Raw genomic sequence first — 17,795 nt, 5'->3', positions numbered from 1 at the left:
TCAAGAAAAAGTTTTTAAAAGTAGGGTTGGATAGCCCTGCTTTTAAAACAGCATAGGTGCCTCATGGGGAGTTTACTCTTATCAATGAAACTTCATCCCAAAATTTAACTATAATGTTCACCTAATCTTAACTAGAATAATCAATAACATTGTCTTTGTAAAGTAAATTATATATTCCAAGAAAGGCATAAAAAATTAATGAGGCAAAATTTTGTAGATGGAATAACAAGTTTATTTTACATTCCATAATTGGAAGACAAGTCCAGAAGAGCCAAGTCCCTTATTTCCTCTAGAAGTGTGTACAAGCTTGTCCCTTTTGTTTGGCAATACTCCTGATATTCTTCCTGAATGATTTTGACTTTGGCTTCTTCTTGGGCAAGCTGAGCTTCTTCAACAGACCTAGTTACTTCTTTCACCAGCTCATTTTTCATTAAAAGGGAATTCTGTTGAGAAAGTTCGGTCTCTGATATCTTATATGGTTTGTTGCTGATGATTTCAAGCCTGATTGTGTCAGCATGGCAACGAGAGGCCTGCACAGATATCCTTACCTATCAAAGAGAAGAAAGGGCCCACATTATATTATTGCCTTTTGTGGTCTTTTAATTAAATGAAATTTGATATGGAGCTGGACTTACTGTTACGTGATCAAACAAGCTAAATGTGATTGATTCTCCTCCTGCTGTGGTAGAAGTGATTTTGTTTTGAAATCGTTGAAGTGATCCAGGTTTCCATTCAGAGCATCCATCCTGATAACATGAAATCACTAAACCATCTTTATTTTTCAAGTAGGCAGCACCTTTAATCCCAAACCTGGATTACAGATGGAGAACACAAATTCAGGGGTGCCATTTGATAAGTAGGGAAGCTTTCAGATGAAGTTTATTTAAATGGTGTCAATCTCCAAACTGTATAGAAGAACCACTGTGAGCTGCATAATAACTTAGAAAACCACACATTAAGATTATCTATTTTCTATTTTATTCAATACTAATTTTATTTTAATCTGGTTCAAGTCACACTTAGTAGCCACAAGCAGTCCATAGGCCTTACTGGATATTTCTGATCTTAAAAATCTTTATTTTAAAAGAGTAGGTTTTATGTAGGGCCATCATAGAATAATGTAAAAAATGCTGGTAAGTTCAGTGAAAATGAATTTGATTCCTGGTTTTTACCACTTCCTGTATGACTTTTGCAGAGGTGTGTAGGTAAATGTGACATTGGTTCTCCAGGTAAAATTCATCTCTACCCCACCTTACCCTTTGTTTACACCTAGACAATTATAAAACAATAAGTGAAGTCCTGATTTATAAAGTTCATCAATTTCTGTGGTATAAATGCTCACATTGAAAATTTAATAGCTAGCTCAGGCAGCTCTCCAGCACACTCCTGGCATTTGAGGAAATCACAACCTCAGCAAATCAATAGTTTCCTTATCTGTAAAATGGGCAAAACACTTGCATTATGAGTTAGAAGGGTCATAAAGATTATTTAACCCTAATACTTAATTTATAAATGAGAAAACTAGAGCTCAGAAAAATGAAATGGAGAGTGAAAGAACTTCAGCCTCCGGGAGGCAGCCCCAGGGTGCTGGGAGCTGTGGCTCACAGCAGCGGGGGAGTTTCCTGACCTATGCCCCAGGGAGCACTAGGCACAACTTGGGAGAATGGGGGAGGACCTCTGCCAGAATGAGCACGTGAAGCCCAGCCCCCAGGGCACACATACAGCAGCTAGGCCAAGGCAATCCAGACTCAGGAGGAGCCAGTAAGCAGGAAACCCCAGGGCATGAGCCCACTGAACCTAGGGAAGGGAGTGAAGAGAGAGAGACTGCCGAGCTCTGTCCTCTGCCCCTGGAACAGGACTCTGGGGCTCTGAGCACATTCAGATCCTGATCGCAGTCTAGGCCCCCCCATAGAACAGCAGGGGCCCCCCCACCTTGGCCCTGTGGCAGAGGGGGGTGCTTATGGTCATTCACAGACCAGGAGGGAGGACAGAGCCTCACACACTGAGACCCTGTGGGAGTGTCCCAAAAGCTCAGGAAGAACCCCCAAAACAGGCTCAGGCTGGGAAAATGAGCAAGCAGCAAAAAAAGAGGAACACCACTGAGAAATATTTTGCCTGTGAGCCCAAGAAGGATCAAAACACTCAGTCTGAAGATGAGGAAGCACAAGCTCCTGCATCTAGACTCCAACAAAAACAGAAATTGGGCTCAGGCTATGACAGAGCTCAAAAAAGACTTTGAAAATCAAATGAGGTAGTTAGAAGAAAAACTGGGAAAAGAAATGAGAGAGATTCAGTAATAAACATGAAAATGAAGTCAGCAGCTTAGTCAAGGAGATCCAAAAAAATGCTGAAGAAAATAGCATGCTAAAAACCAGCTTAGGTCAAATGGATAAAACAGTTCAAAGTTACTGAGAAGGATGCTTTAAAAAGCAGAATTGGCCAGATGGAAAAGGAGATAAGAAAGCTCTCTGAAGAAAACAAATCCTTCAGACAAAGAATAGAACTCAGGGAAATTGCTGAATTTATGAGTAATCAGGACTCAATACTTAAAAACCAAAAGAATGAAAAATTAGAAGAAAATGTGAAACATCTCATTGAAAAAACAACTGATATAGAAAACAGATTTAGGGAAAAATAATTTAAAAATTATTGGAATACCTGAAAGTCATGATCAGGAAAAGAGCCTTGACATCATTTTCAAAGAATTACTACAGGAAAATTGCCCTGATATCCTAGAAGCAGAGGGCAAGAAAGAGATCCAAAAAAAACAACCCCTAGGAATATTATAGCCAAGTTCCAGAACTCCCAAGTCCAAGATAAAATATTACAAGCAGCCAGAAGGACACAGTTCAAATATCATGGAGCTGCAGTCAGTATCTCACAGGACTTAGCAGCAAATACATTGGAAGCTCGTAGGGCTTGGAATATAATATATCGGAAGGCAAAAGAGCTTAGAATGCAACTGAGAATCAACTACTCAGCAAAACTGAATGTCCTCTTCCAGGGAAAAAGATGGACTTTCAATGAACCAGGGGAATTTCAAATGTTCCTGTTGGAATGGCCAGAGCTGAACAGAAGCTTTGATCTTCAAATACAGGACTCAAGTGAAGCATGGAGATTGGAGAAGGGGAAAATATGAGGGACTTAATGATGATGAACTGCATGTATTCCTGCACAGAAAAATGACAGATAATACTAATATGAACCTTCTCAGTTAACAGAGCAGGTAGAAGGAGCTTTTATAGATGAAGCACAGGAGAAAGCTGAATCTGGAGTCAATAGGAAAAAAGGGAAATAGGGCAAGATATTTCATATAATAAGATTTTTCTTTATTACAATGAGTTATTGCAATGGTGAAAGGGGGAAGGCAAGGGGGAATGAGGGAATCTTCGCTCTCATCAGAGGTGGCTAGGAGAGGAAACAGCATATATACTCAATGGGGTATAGACATCTGGAGTAAGAAGGAAAGAAGGGGGGACAGGGGGAAGGGGGGAGATGTGAGTGATGGAGAAGAGGATGGACTGTGGGGGGAGAGTAGTCAGATATAACACATTTTCTTTTTTAATTCTTGCAAGGGCCTGGGATTGGATGGCCTGTCCAGGACCATAGGGCCAGGTAAGATGCTGGGCCTAAGGGGTGCTATGTGGGCTCGGGACCTCTTGGCCCCAGGGCCAGGGATCTGTCTGCTGCAACACTCAGCTACCCTACAGCAAAGTCAGAGTGAAAGGAGAGAGAAAATATAGTACATGGTAGTGGAGAAATACGAAAGGAGGGAGTTGCGATCAGCAATGGCAATGGTGGAAAAATATGGAAGTAACTTTTGCGATGGACTTATCCTAAAGAATGTGATCCACCTGCAACAGAGCTGGTAGTGTTCGAACACAGACTGAAGCACGTTTTGTATTATTATTATTATTTTTTTGGGGGGTGCAGGGCAAATGGGGCTGCATAGCAGGGTGCTCTTTGGGTGTCTGAGGCCAGAGTTGGACCCGGGTGCACCTGGCTCAAGGGCAAGTGCACTGTCTGCCATCCGGCTGCCCCTACTATTATTACTATTTTATTTTATTTTTGGGTCTTTTTTTTTCTTTTTGATTTTTACAGGGCAGTGGGGTTGGGGTGGCTTGCATGTCACACAGCTGGGTGATTGTTGGGTGTTTAGATACAATTCTGTATTAATATTTTGGTGGATAGACTTACCTTGGTATAAATACAAGTACACCATTTGTTCTTATTGAATAAATGACACCATCTGCTATACAGCGCTCCTCAATTTCAGGGTCTTTGTCTTTAAAATACATACACTGGAAAAGTTCGGTAGACTGTTTTTGGGCATGTTGGGCTGCCTTTTAAAAAAAAGGACAATTTCAAAAGCAAGCTTTTAAAATGAATCAGAAAAATATGTTTCACAACTGAACTCCTAGAAAATAGACTAAATAACAGAAAAAATGTCTATTTAAACTAGTTTAGTTATCATGATGCTACAAATTAGTCTGATGGAAGATAATATTATTTTCTAAGATGGAGCATTTTAATAAGTAGAGTTTACAATAATAATTGATAAGCATATTGTCATGTGATCCTTCCAAAAAGCTGCTATCTCAAATTATGCCACACAGTAACAGGATTCAATATTTAAATCCAGCAAGTTCTTTCATTGAATTCTACTACAGGCATACATACACCTTATAAACGTAGATAATCAATGTTTGTTTGCAGCAAGTTCCAACCTAAACTTGAGATTAATGTTGCCTTTCAATAAATCTCCAGAGGCCTGGCCAGCTCAGTCCTGAAACCAAATTTCAATTTTTATTCTTTACTTGGTTTACTAAATATCATGAGGAGAAGAGAATATGTCTATCTCACTTTATATATAGACAATCCCAGTAAAACCACATCAAAGGAATTGTTCTATTTAGCTTAACTTCTTCTGGAACATAATTGGAAAAAACCCCCCCCAAATCCAGAGGTTTTAAAACTTTTACTTTTAGTCTATTTCTGAAAGTTGTCTTTCTCCTCAACTTCTGAAGAAGGGGAGTCAGAGGAGTTTGGCATCTTACCTACCAGGTAAGAAATTAAGGGATTTCTGGAGAGGAAAATGTTTACTATCTTCTCTTTTTTTCTAGGTTGTTACTGGATTTTACTGACTTTGGCATGTCCCTTGACCAGTGCTTTCCATTCCTCTGCCTCAAACCTTAGAGATCCCCAGGATGATCTGGTATGTTAGAGCAAGTAGAGCATGCAACTCAGTCACCCAGTCCATCTTAATAAAGGTCAATCTTAAACTTTCATAGTCTTGTCTTTGTTAGCTAGGAAAGTGCACCTCCATCTATAATAACGCTCCCTGGGAATCAGAAGCCTATTCCATCCACACAATTGCAGGAGTCAGTTATTGTTCAGGGAATTAAAAGAATAAGTCCACTAGGTGGGATATACTATGCTTATATATAGTATTTAAGATTCTTTAGTTCCAGTTTACATGAGAAGCCAAACAGAACTTTAAATAAGTCAGCTAATCGAAAAAAAAAATTAGAGAAAAAATTTTTAAAGGATGCTTCCATCTACATTCATATTTTTTAAAAATTTTATTTTTCAGTCTGTTCTTTTGAAATATGGCTAAAATGCATCACTGCACATGAATAATTTATATCAAATCGCTAGCCTTCTCAAGGAGGGGGAAAGAATTTGGAACTCAAAATTAAAAAAAAGTTAAAATTGTTATTATAAGTAATTAGAAAAAAATATAAAAATTTTCATTTAAAAGAAGTCATCTTGTCCCTCATTTTGAGGAAACCCAAACTCAGCCCAGGATGATTAAGGAGCTTGATTCAGGTCACAAAGGTAATAAGCTGGAGAGGTGGTGTTTGAACTTAAGTCCTTTGACTCCAAAATCTATGATTTTTCCATTGAACTGCACTTAATTTATTTGTTGCAGTATGGTCATCAGAAAGCCAATAGAGAGTATTACAAAAGTCATAGTGTGTTTTTAAGTCTAATAACTTCAGAAGTGTGTTTCAAACTTATAAAAAACATGAACTGAAAGTTGAATTTGAATTTCTTGTATATTTAGTTTTGTGAATTTTGAATAATAAATGTTGTATGCATGATGTAGTGTGACTGTTTCTGGATGCCATTTTTTCAGCTCGATCAGTAGAGAAGGTCCACTTGTTTTGCTATTCTAGACACCTAATCTACCTCATTAAAAATTTTCTTGTGGTCACAACAAAACTATCTTGTATGCCTCAAACCCTTGTTCTTAAAGCTAGGATTATAAATGCAATCTTTTCAGCCAGTGATGGTACTAGGTTGAATTTTTAAAAGAAACATGTATTTTAAAAATTATATTAAATAACATTCTAAATGTTGGGTTTTTTGGTAAGTCTGATAGCATTTATACTTCTGCAATTACCATACAAAATATTTTATAGGTACCAACTCATTTTATCCTTATTACAACTCTCAGAGTTGGTATTATTATTATTTCCATTTTACAATTGAGGAAATCAAGGCAGACAAAGGTTAGAAAGCTTGTTGAGGGTCATAAACTAGATCTGAGACTGGATATGAACTCAGGGATATGAACTAAGTCTAGACCTAGTGGTCAATCTAGTACCTCACTTAGCTGCCTCTAAAAGACTTATGTGTGTGTGTGTGTGTGTGTGTGTGTGTGTGTGTGTATGTGTGTATATATATATATGAAAAGATGTGTCTGAAAAAATCTTAGTGCAGTTTTACTTCCACCCATTCATAGCGCATTGCTGATTTAGCAATAGCATGGGTATATTTTTATTACACACACACACACACACACACACACACACACATATATATATATATTACATATATACATCCTATAAAATATATATATATTTTCACATATATGATTTATTTATATATACTATAAAAGTATATGTACTTTTATAAATGTGCATACAGAAAACATCCCCACATGTATAGATAGCATATTATTTATGTGTATATTTAACATATTCATATCCATAAAACTATTACTATAATTACTAGGTTATATTTTAGAGGAAATGGACTTTTATGAGTGACCAGAAGTCTTAACTAGCAATTAATAACATTATTTTTTTGAGAAAATATATTCTAAGTTCTAAATTGACTTCTAAATAAAATGTTGTATTGTGACCTCTTATAAGTCAGCACAACCTATAGGTCATCAAACCAAGAAGGAAACACCTTGGTCATGGTCACAGTTCCCCAAAGTAAAATATTTCCAAGTTTCATTTCATAGAACTTGAAAATTTATTTAATATGAATTCATTTTTATTAAAAAATTCTAATTTTAATTTTCTAGGATGTTATACTATTAAATAAAAGCTCAAGTTTTGTTAATTCTACTGTGGAGTAAAACTGAGAAGAGCAGGACCTGAGAAATGGCAAGACTTGGATTCAAATCCCACCTTTGACAATAAGTAGCTATGAGACTATGGGCAAGTCTCTAAACTTTTCTGAGACTCCGTAGAATGTCATCTATAGAATGGGGGTAATAACAATTCCAACTGTCATAGAGGTGTTAGATGATCAAATGAGATAACTTTGCAAACCTCAAAGCACTATGCAGTTTTTGTTATCAATATAATTGTGATGAATAAAACATCATCCTTGTTATTGCTAATAAAACTTGTACAATGGGTAAGGCATTTAATATACACTCTTACTCTGTTCCTGTTGTTGATATGTCGGCATAATTCCTCTAGGTCTTTGCTGCTGATCAAATTTTCCTTAATCTCTGTTTTATTATCTTTTGAAATTGCTGCCATTAACAATCGGTGCACAACAATATCTGAATATCTTCTAATTGGAGAAGTGAAATGGGTATATTTATCTAATGCAAGTCCTTAAGAGAAAAAAAAGGATTCAAATGATAAGAAAACAACATTAAACAAACAATTTTAAAAGCATATATTGTAAATCTGGGGAGAAGTCAGTTTTCTACCATAATGGTGGAACTCATCTTCTGCACAAGAGCCAGTTGAGAAATACAATGCATTGGACATGGCCTGGGTAGCCATGGAACGCAGTATTCTATTCACCAAGGGATCCCTTGGGTCATTGGCATGATCAAGGGAATCAGCTAGAGTTTTATTAGACCTACAAAGCAAAAAAACAAAAAAAGAAAATGTTTTAGGGCTCAAATACTAGTCTGCAAATCAAAGTTTTGAGATGAAGACTTTACTTGTTTTTCAGATGGCTTTGATTTGTTTACCTATCTTTTTGGGGACAATATTTAAAAGTAACTAGAAAAATCTCATTTTTTCTTTATGGTTAAAATAGAGAAATTGGATCAGATCCTAAATAAGCCATCTGGGAAGGGGTAATGTGTTGATATGGTGGTAAAATTAATACTTAATTTAACAAAAAAAGTACATGTATGCTTTCTGAAAATAAATTTGTTAATAAATTGTCACTAAAGAACAATCTTAAACAGTTCAATTCTCCTCCATCAGAGTCTTTCTTTTTAACCTAGAACTGTATGCATAGAAGGCAGCCTGGCATAGGGAGCAATAAGAATACTATTAGAAATCAGGACATCTGTGATCTGAATACAATCCTCTCATTAAGTAAGGGTGCTAATGTGGATATATTATCTGAAACATCTGGGTCTCTTTTTTTCTTATCTGTATAATGAGGTGACCTGGATAATCACAAAGGCCTCTTTCAAATTCTATATTCTTTGCTAAGCATTCAATATGTACTTACTGACACAAATATTTTATTTCTTAAGAATATTACATCTCCCTAAGATGAAGCAGGGGACTTCCTTATCAAGGAAATTTACCTATAGAGAGAAAAAGCAATTGAAACTCACTTAAGTGTGAAGCAACTTAATTTAGTTTTAAATTCTTTTCAGAGAGAAAAAGATAAAATATCATTTTTGTTTTGTTTGGCTTTTTACAAGGCAATAATGTTGAGTGACTTGCCCAAGGTCACACAGCTGAGTAAAAATTAAGTGTCTGAGGCCGGATTTGAACTCAGGTCATCCTGACTCCAGGGTGGAACTACTGTGCCACTTAGCTGCCTCCTATCATTGTTTTAAAATATAAAATGAGAAACACAAAACTCTATTCAATAAATATAACATGTATTTTAAAAATTACTTCAGTTCCACCTTATAATGAGATTAGAGAGGAAGACATGAAGGGTAGGGGAAAAAAGGGAGTAAAGTGGTGATTATAGATACAGCTAAAGAAACAGGAGAAATGGAAAAAGATACAGAGAAAGAGACCCTAAAGAGAAGGAAAAATGGACACATACATACATACATACACAAAAGAGAGATATAGAGAAATTAATATTGAGGAGAAAGGCAAAATACCTAACTCATTTACTGAGGTGTTTTTTCTTAATTGGCTGAGGGGTTTAGATTTTTAAGTTGCAAATTTTAAAATACAGCTTTCTAAATTGGTTTTTATGTGTGTAAACATCATGGGAATATGATAAAGTATATCTCAATTACTACCAGAGATAAGTATTGTTAAAAGTCTTCTCTAAAGCTCATTTTAAAAGAGAAAGTTTTTTATGTTTAAGGCAGAAAGCATAACATCTTACTTTATAGAGAAATTAAGTATCTTTGGCATGTACCATCTTATAATATTAGGTTTTTTCAAGTTTAGGCACAAGTAGGATCACATTTTAGTACTTGCACTGCAGACAGGATGAAATTAAGCCAATGAACAGATACTTCTCATACCCACCTTATAGAATGAAATGGGTGAACACTATAATTAGGAAGTAGGTTTTTATCTTAAATCACCTCCTATAAAATAGCTAACACTGGCATGAATTGAAGAAAACCAGTAAGTTTTCCTTGGAGAAGTATCTTTGTCAAGAAAAAAACCAAATGGGATCATGAAGAGTCGTGACTGAACAAAATCATATTTGCCCAGAACCCTAGTAGCATTTTACAATCCCAGGAACTGAAATGGAACAAAACGCCTAAGGACCCCCCATCCTCCCAAAAGAGAGGAATACCGCGTATCCATGGGAAAGCCTTTAGCTTTAGCACATTCCCGGAGCTCAGAAAAAAACTCCTGATGAGGAGGTGGGTGCTGTCGTAGCAAGGCCTGGTGAGGGAAGTTTTCCCAGATCTTCTTGGCGACCCAGTGATTGGCCAGGATCATACATTCAGCCACAGTCTCATGAACTTCTAGAGGCTGCTTGGGGATGAGATCATGAATGTTCTTTTTATCATCCAGCTGGACTCGGACTTCCACTCCTTCTAGTTCCAGGGCCCCACAACTGTCCCGCTTAGCCCGCACGTGGCGGGCGATATCAGTCAGCTTGCCAATTGCCCACACCAATTCATCCTGTTTGGCTTGTCTGCTTTTCTCATCCAATTCTTTGAATTCTGAAATATCGTTGATAACACTAAAGTTTCCATCTAATAGGTCTTGTGCAGCCTCATAATATAGCTTATATGCTGATTGAATGATGGTTCTGCCATACCAGACCTTTTTTATTTCAAAGGAATTTTTGTCTAATTCCCACAAGACACTTACAGCATATCTGAAAAAAAAATTAGTTTTTTAGAGCATCAGTATTCTGCTTTTCAAAATTTAGACTAGAAGTCATTTCTATAGAGTTTTAGAAGTCATTTCTCATGCCATTATCTCTATACTTTTAATAGCATATAGTCCATCACTGCTGGGTTATATTCCAACTTGATATTTTCCACATAGAAACTAGAATGTAAATGTTTAATGATTAATGAGTATTCTTCTTTCCCTACTCTTAAAGACTATTCTATTTTTTTTTCAAATTTTGTAGACTATTAGATCAAATCCAAGTAGGTAAAAAATTAAATATTCCTCCATTGCAATATGGTAATTCTTTTTTTAAAAAATATTATCTTAATTTTGAGTTCCAAATTTTCTTCTTCCCTTCCTTATTTACCCCCCCTTAAGGCAGTAAGCAATTTAATATAGGTTAAATATGGATAATTATTTAAATGATATTGCTATATTAGATATGTTATAAAAGAAACAGATCAAATTAAAAAACCACACCCACCCACCCCCCACAGAAATTGAAAAACAGCATATCTACATTCAGACTCCATTGGTTATTTTTCTGGATATGGGCAGTGTTTTTCATCATGAGTCCTTTGAGATTATCTTGGATCATTGTATTTAGGCTAATTTTTTTTTTTTGCAAGGCAATGAATGGGTTAAGTGGCTTGCCCAAGGCCACACAGCTAGATAATTATTAAGTGTCTGAGGCTGGATTTGAACTCAGATACTCCTGACTCCAGGGCCGGTACTCTATCCACTGCGCCACCTAGCCGCCCCCAAAATGAAGTAATTTTTAAATGAACATTAAAAACAATATCAAACTTGGTTTCAATGAAGCCCTAAGGTAACTGAAATGAGTGGTAACCCTCTATTATCTCATATTTAAGGAGGTAGAATGTTGAGTTATTACAAATCCCAGCTCACAGTTTTCCATCTTGATTAGAACATCTTTTGATTGAGATTAATCTGTTTGTTATATGTTTATGTTAATATGTTTATAGTAAAGGAAAGCAGAACTAAGTATGCAGAATCGTATGAGCCCACAATGTTTAGGATGGCCCAGTAGTTTTGAGGGAATGATAATCAGAAAACTATAATAAGCAAAAAATGTTAGTGGGTAGTACATTTTTAAAAGATACATTGACTGTTGTGCGAAAAAAATTACTTCAAGTCCTGCAAAGAAATGGATATACATATAAATATCCACATATTAAGTGGGAAATAAACAAGAAGGAATTAAAAGCAATTGTACTCTAGAAATGGAGATGAAAGAATATGAGTGGAAGAAGAGATCAGAACAGAAAAGTAAACCAGATAAGGACTAGTGGAGGGGAAGTTAGGGCATAGCATATAAAAAACAAACAAACAAATAAAAAAAAGCAGTGGAGAGATGAGCAGAAGAAAAAGAATGGTTGGAATAAATCTCACCGATCAACTCCTCCAAGTAGGGAACACAAATCAGCACTCAGGATGGAAGGCAGCATATCATACCGACGATCTGCTAAATAGTAAGTAGTTGCCCTGTAAATAAAAAATATATACATAATATAGTTAGAAGAATACAAATACATAAGTATTTATGGCTTAAAGAAATAGCTTGGTCAATAATGACTCAAAGGATCAAAATATCTGTACAATTTATCACAGCCCTGCAGTTTTCACACAATATGGCATGCCCTTTAAGAGGGTTCACCATCTTGTAGATAAGTGCTTTTAGTATCCATATCTTTCACTTTGCATAAGAAATTAGAAAACTGCTTTCTTTGCTGATAGGAATCATATGAAAATTCTGAAATGTCAGGAAAAGTTAAAATGCTTTTTATGGTATTTATATAAAGCAATTTTATATTAATTCATGTAATATTAAGCCAGTTTCAATTTAGGATAAAAGAAGGTATGAAGAAGTTTGCCATTTATATAAATAAAATATGGCCATAATAATAAAATCCTATTTTTTTTCTAAGGGAAAAGGGGGAAGTAGATTTCTGACTTCCTTCTCCAAGGATTTTCAGAACTGGGGAACCTAATGCTCTTTCCCTTATGCATAATCTTTATTTAAAAAGATCCAACTTCCATAGCTACCAGATCTTAAAAGATTCAAAGTACAGCCACCAACATTCACTAATAATAGTTACTTAAAATGTTATTTAGTTTTCTGATTCACATCTAAGAGTATTACCTGGTTCTAGCTTCAATATCTGTATAAGAATTTGCTGTCACAAAATGAGTTACATCTGCAATATGGACCCCAAGTTCCAAGTTGCCATTAATTAAGGTTCTGACTGATAGAGCATCATCCACATCTTCACAGCCTTTAGGGTCAATGCTGAACACAAGATGGGTTTTCCTCAAATCAATGCGTTCACGTTCCTCCTCAGGATTCACTTTCCAGGGATTCTCTGGTGTATTGACTGGCATTTCACACATCTGTACAAGGAGAACAACTAAGTCAGCAATTGATGGGCTTTAGGCTTCAAGGATCATCCATCTGTTCTTTCTCATATTAAATATCACTCTTAACAATCCCTTAACACATAACTCCAAATCTGTACATCCTCAATTCCCTCCCATAGCCATCTACTCCCACCCAACTGCTACTTTCAACACAAAAGCTAGAATGTGAACATACAGATGGTTAATGAGTGTTCTCCTCCTCTCCCTACTGTTCCCAAAGGCTGCTTTATTTTTTCAAATGTTGTAGAATTTTAGATCAAGTCCAAGTAGTGAAAAATCAACATGTCTTCATTATGATAGGCTAATATTCTTAAAAAGACCCTTAAAATAATGTCATTGATTCCAAGGCCTGTACACGTCTTTCTCTTTGCTACCATCTGTTTAGACTGTCAAATCCCAGCTAATTTTGCTAAGAGACAAAAAACATACTAGTTTTGTCAAGCCTGGCTCACTTCATTCAAAATAAGATATGTGTGTGTGTGTGTGTGTGTGTGTGTGTGTGTGTATTTTTTTTTTTTAGGTTTTTGCAAGGCAATGGGGTTAAGTGACTTTGCCCAAGGCCACATAGCTAGGTAATTATTAAGTGTCTGAGGCTGGATTTGAACCCAGGTCTTCCTGACTCCAGGACCTGTATTCTATTGGCTGTGTCACCTAGCTATCTTGATCTATATTTATATTAACAGTCTGATTTAATAATGTAAAGCATTTTGAAATATCACATTAGAGCAACCATTTTGTCTCCTTAACTCTGATTTTGTTATCTTTTCTTTGGCTAGGAAACCAGAGACTGTGAAAATTAGCATAATCTCTTATCTTTGGACTTTAGAAAGGCTTGATTCACCCACTAGAAAGGTTGTGGAGAGGGTGTGGCCCAGTCAGAAAGGCAAACAGACATTACAAGGGGAACTTAACACTCTCACTACATATCCTATAAGGAAGCTATTTTTTAGCTAGATGGAAAAATTTCAAAACTTGTCACTGTCAGAGACAAAGACTATCAGATAATAACGGTACTGGAAGCCAGATGAGCCGTCTCTAACACCAAACATGGGGAAGTATAGGTTTTCTCCATTCAAAGATTCAACAAGTTTTGTTTTCAAAGCAAAATAAATAAAAAAGTAATACTAGAAGCTATAAGAGAACACAGAATTACAATAGGAACTAACCTGGGCTTCTGAGAAAGGAGCAACAGAAATACTGTTCTCTACCAGGATTGTTGCAATTTCCCCTTCAAGATCTCTTATTCTTCCTAAAACTCGTACAAAATGTCCATTTGGATACACAGATGTTGACTCCCAAGAATCAATACGAACAACTACCCTGAAGTCCTGCAGTTAGAGGAAAAAGTAGAGACATTCAAGAGTTAGATGTTAAATGGGTCAATAAGAGGCAATCAAACTTAAATAATATGTAAAAAGTAACCATAGCTGATATTTACATAGAACTTAGAAGTTTGCAAATTGCTTCACATACATTATATCATGTGATTCTCACAACCCAGCAAAATATCCACTGTAGGTTATTGTTGTTTGAACTTCATTCTTTTTTTGTTTTTATTTTTTCTTTTGTTTTTTATTAAAGATTTTATTTATTTTGAGCTTTACAATTTTTGCCCTAATCTTACCCCCCCTACACCCCATTGTTTCCATGTTGTACATTGATCCAAACTGAGTGTGATGAGAGAGAAATCATATCCTTAAGGAAGAAACAAAGTATAAGAGATAAAAAGATTAGACAATAAGATAAGTTTTTTTTTCTAAATTAAAGGAAATAGTCCTTGGACTTTGTTCAAACTCCACAGTTCTTTATCTGGATACAGATGGTATTCTCCATTGCAGAGAGTCCCAAATTGTCCCTGATTATTGCACTGATGGAATGAGCAAGTCCATCAAGGTTGATCATCGCCCCCATGTTGCTGTTAGGGTGTACAGTGTTTTTCTGGTTCTGCTCATCTCACTCAGCATCAGTTCATGCAAATCATTCCAGGCTTCCCTGAATTCCCATCCCTCCTGGTTTTTAATAGAACAATAGTTCATTCTTGAAGAAGACCATGACATCAGGGAGGTTATGCTGTGATCTGCAAGTGAACTGGATGTGAGTGAAGGGGGCCCCTCAATTTACAGATGATGAAACTGAAGCTTAAAAAGATGAAGTGACTTGTCTAGTCATTACATAGGTAGAATCAGAAGCAAGATTTAAACCCAGGTCTTTCTTGACTTCCAGTCCAGTGCTCTTTCCACAATTAGCACTTGAAGGACCAAGTATGTTAAAAGATAAAAAAAAATTTTTTTTATAATTTTGCTTTGGAATAAAAACATTCATCCTATATTTTTTTTGCCTCAAGATTAAAAAACAAACTAACAAACAAAATCACATTGTCTCAAATGACCTAACTTGTGTTAAGATTTTCTGAAATTTCTGAGATGGTGTCCCATTGGCAAAGTCATTGTATTGTAGCACAGGTCCAGAGTCAAGATGAAGCAGTATCACAATTCAAAGAGAATGGCATTTTTGCCAACATTGTTTCTTGATAGTTTCCTGAAATGCCAAGTGGGTATGAGTTCAGTTCTCAGTGGGGAGGCATAACAATCTGCTGCACTGGTCTGAGTATGGGCAAAGCCACAGAGTTCTGCCCCAGCGTCAGCAAAGAGGTCCGTGCGATCTCCTTCTGGGTGGCTGTTTGACCCCTATAACTGTCTGTGAGCTGAGACTTCCAGAAGCTGTCACTGATCCACTCCCTTTCAAGGTCTGCACCCTGGCATGGCCTGCAGTCTCACCCTAGTGCTACAGACCTTTCTTGCCCAACTTCTAAGCTATTTTGGGCTGGACAATGGTTTTGCTTCCTCTTTGTGAGTTCCACTACTCCAAAATTAATTGTAGGACCTGATTTCAATATCTTTGGAGGGGTGCGCTGGAGAGTTCAGGTGAGCCCCAGGCTTCTCTCTGCCATAGATGATCTTTAAAGTCCCTCCAGCTCCAACTGCTCCCATGATCATGGGACATCACTAGGATAACAGCTATTTGTCATTCATTTGTTTTTTTTCCCCTCTATGAATAATCCTCTGGCTGATTTGTTTTGAAGGGTTTTGGATTGCATCCAGGTGGTCCTGAACATTCTGGGACATCAGCAAACAGAAAATCTAGAGAATATATTTTCCTCCAAGGATTCATTCTCCATTTGTACTCTAAAGGATAGAGGATACCCTCAGGCCAATAGCAAACTGGCTTTGCAAGAATAAGCTCCCTGTTTTCTGTCTTGCTTGACTCAGTATCACCGAACCAAGTTCTCTTTATCAAAGAAACTCTTGTATCTGTTAGCTGTCATCACCACTACCATTTTTTATAGTGCTTACTATGGGCCAGACATTGTGCTAGGCAATTTATAATTACTATCTCATTTGATGTTGTTGGAGGAAGGCCTTGAAGATTATATGTTCACCTCTATGGAATAAAATGCCTTTTTTTTTTTTTAAATTCTTTCTTATAATAATCAAAAACCACAGAAGGATCTTACAATCTCTTAACTTTCAATCAATTGTGTTACTATGATGTCCCTCAAATTGCTGGGCTTCTCATACATTCCTCAAGAATATCTACAACAGGTATATTAATCATTCTCAGAGATTTTTTTTTTTCAGTTTGACTCAGTCATGTCTGAGCCCATTTGGGATTTTCTTGGCAAAGATATGGAGTCTTTCACCATTTCCTTCTCCAGCTCCTTTTCACAAATGAGGAAACTGAGGCAAATTAGGGTTAAGATTGCCAGGTTGCAAAGCTAATGTCTGAGGCTAGATTTGAATTTGGGAAGATGAATTTCCCTAACATCAGATCTGACACTCTACACACTGTGATACCTAACAGTCCTTTGGTAATGATGGTATCCAATATATTTTAGGTTTTTTCAAGATAAATGGGGTTAAATGGCTTGGCCAAGGCCACACAGCTAGGTAATGGCAAGATTTGAGCACAGGTACTCCTGACTCCAGGGCCGGTGTTCTATCCACTGCACCACCTAGCTGTCCCCAATATATTTTCTAGTCATTTGCTAATATGATCTTGAAAATCAATTCCTTAATACTTTCAAAATTGCATTCCTTCCAGCATGTTTGATACAGCTGCTTTTCTAATGTACCAATTCCATTTCCTCATATAATACATAATAGAATGATTTATTATTAAGAATCTAGATATGATTCCACTTGTCAATGATGAAATCAAACTGCTAGAGGAAACACTAGCACATTTATTCTAATTTTTTTTCTTCCCTCTGTTGTTCTGTCAGTTTGATCAATAAGCATTTTTGAGAAGATTAGGCTTAGTTAGGTCCCATGCTAAGATTATTACAAAATTATTTTCTCTTCTATTATTTTTCCCTGATTTATAAGATGATATTGCTCATAACTTCCACCACTATTTTTCAAATATTTTTCAAATGTGTTTATATTCGAAATTAATCGTGTTCTTCCTTGTTATGCCTTTCTTGGCAAAATCAAATTTTGCTAACTGTCGTTTCTGGAAGCAGAATTATTTTGGTCTTGCATTTGTGACCTCAGCACAGGTGTTTATTGAATGCTAAGTTCTCATAACTAAGAAGACTGTTTTGTATTAGCTAAATTTTTTTAAAAACAAAAAATTCAAAAAGTTATTAATTGAAGTTTATATCCTTTCTTTTATCTATTTCCATTTTTAATGGGAATAGCTTGTATGAATTTGTCAAGTTGGAAATACTATAGTTATCTACAGTGTTATTGTCTAATTTTTCTATTTTCTTCATTGGCATTGTTTTTGACCTTTGTTATAACTAAC

At 36.1% G+C, this 17,795-nt stretch overlaps 1 protein-coding gene across 1 annotated transcript in view; it reads right to left on the bottom strand.

The window, feature by feature from the left end:
• Window positions 1–209: 209 nt before the first annotated feature.
• Window positions 210–17,795, bottom strand: part of DIS3L (DIS3 like exosome 3'-5' exoribonuclease) — a 40,919-nt gene continuing 23,333 nt past the window's right edge. Inside the window, exons 9-17 of the mRNA XM_074234438.1 lie at window positions 14,156–14,317; window positions 12,715–12,962; window positions 11,964–12,056; window positions 9,997–10,530; window positions 7,961–8,115; window positions 7,683–7,861; window positions 4,198–4,343; window positions 636–810; window positions 210–548 (exon numbers count right to left, since the gene is read on the bottom strand). Of these exons, the coding sequence (XP_074090539.1) occupies window positions 237–548; window positions 636–810; window positions 4,198–4,343; window positions 7,683–7,861; window positions 7,961–8,115; window positions 9,997–10,530; window positions 11,964–12,056; window positions 12,715–12,962; window positions 14,156–14,317 (2,004 nt within the window). The 3' untranslated portion in view covers window positions 210–236. The remainder of the gene's footprint in view (window positions 549–635; window positions 811–4,197; window positions 4,344–7,682; window positions 7,862–7,960; window positions 8,116–9,996; window positions 10,531–11,963; window positions 12,057–12,714; window positions 12,963–14,155; window positions 14,318–17,795) is intronic.

Source organism: Macrotis lagotis, chromosome 4 (genome assembly GCF_037893015.1).
Source record: "Macrotis lagotis isolate mMagLag1 chromosome 4, bilby.v1.9.chrom.fasta, whole genome shotgun sequence".
NCBI lineage: Eukaryota > Metazoa > Chordata > Mammalia > Peramelemorphia > Peramelidae > Macrotis > Macrotis lagotis.
The sequence above is the reverse complement of the archived record's forward strand: the minus strand, read 5'-3'. Positions and strand labels throughout refer to the sequence as shown.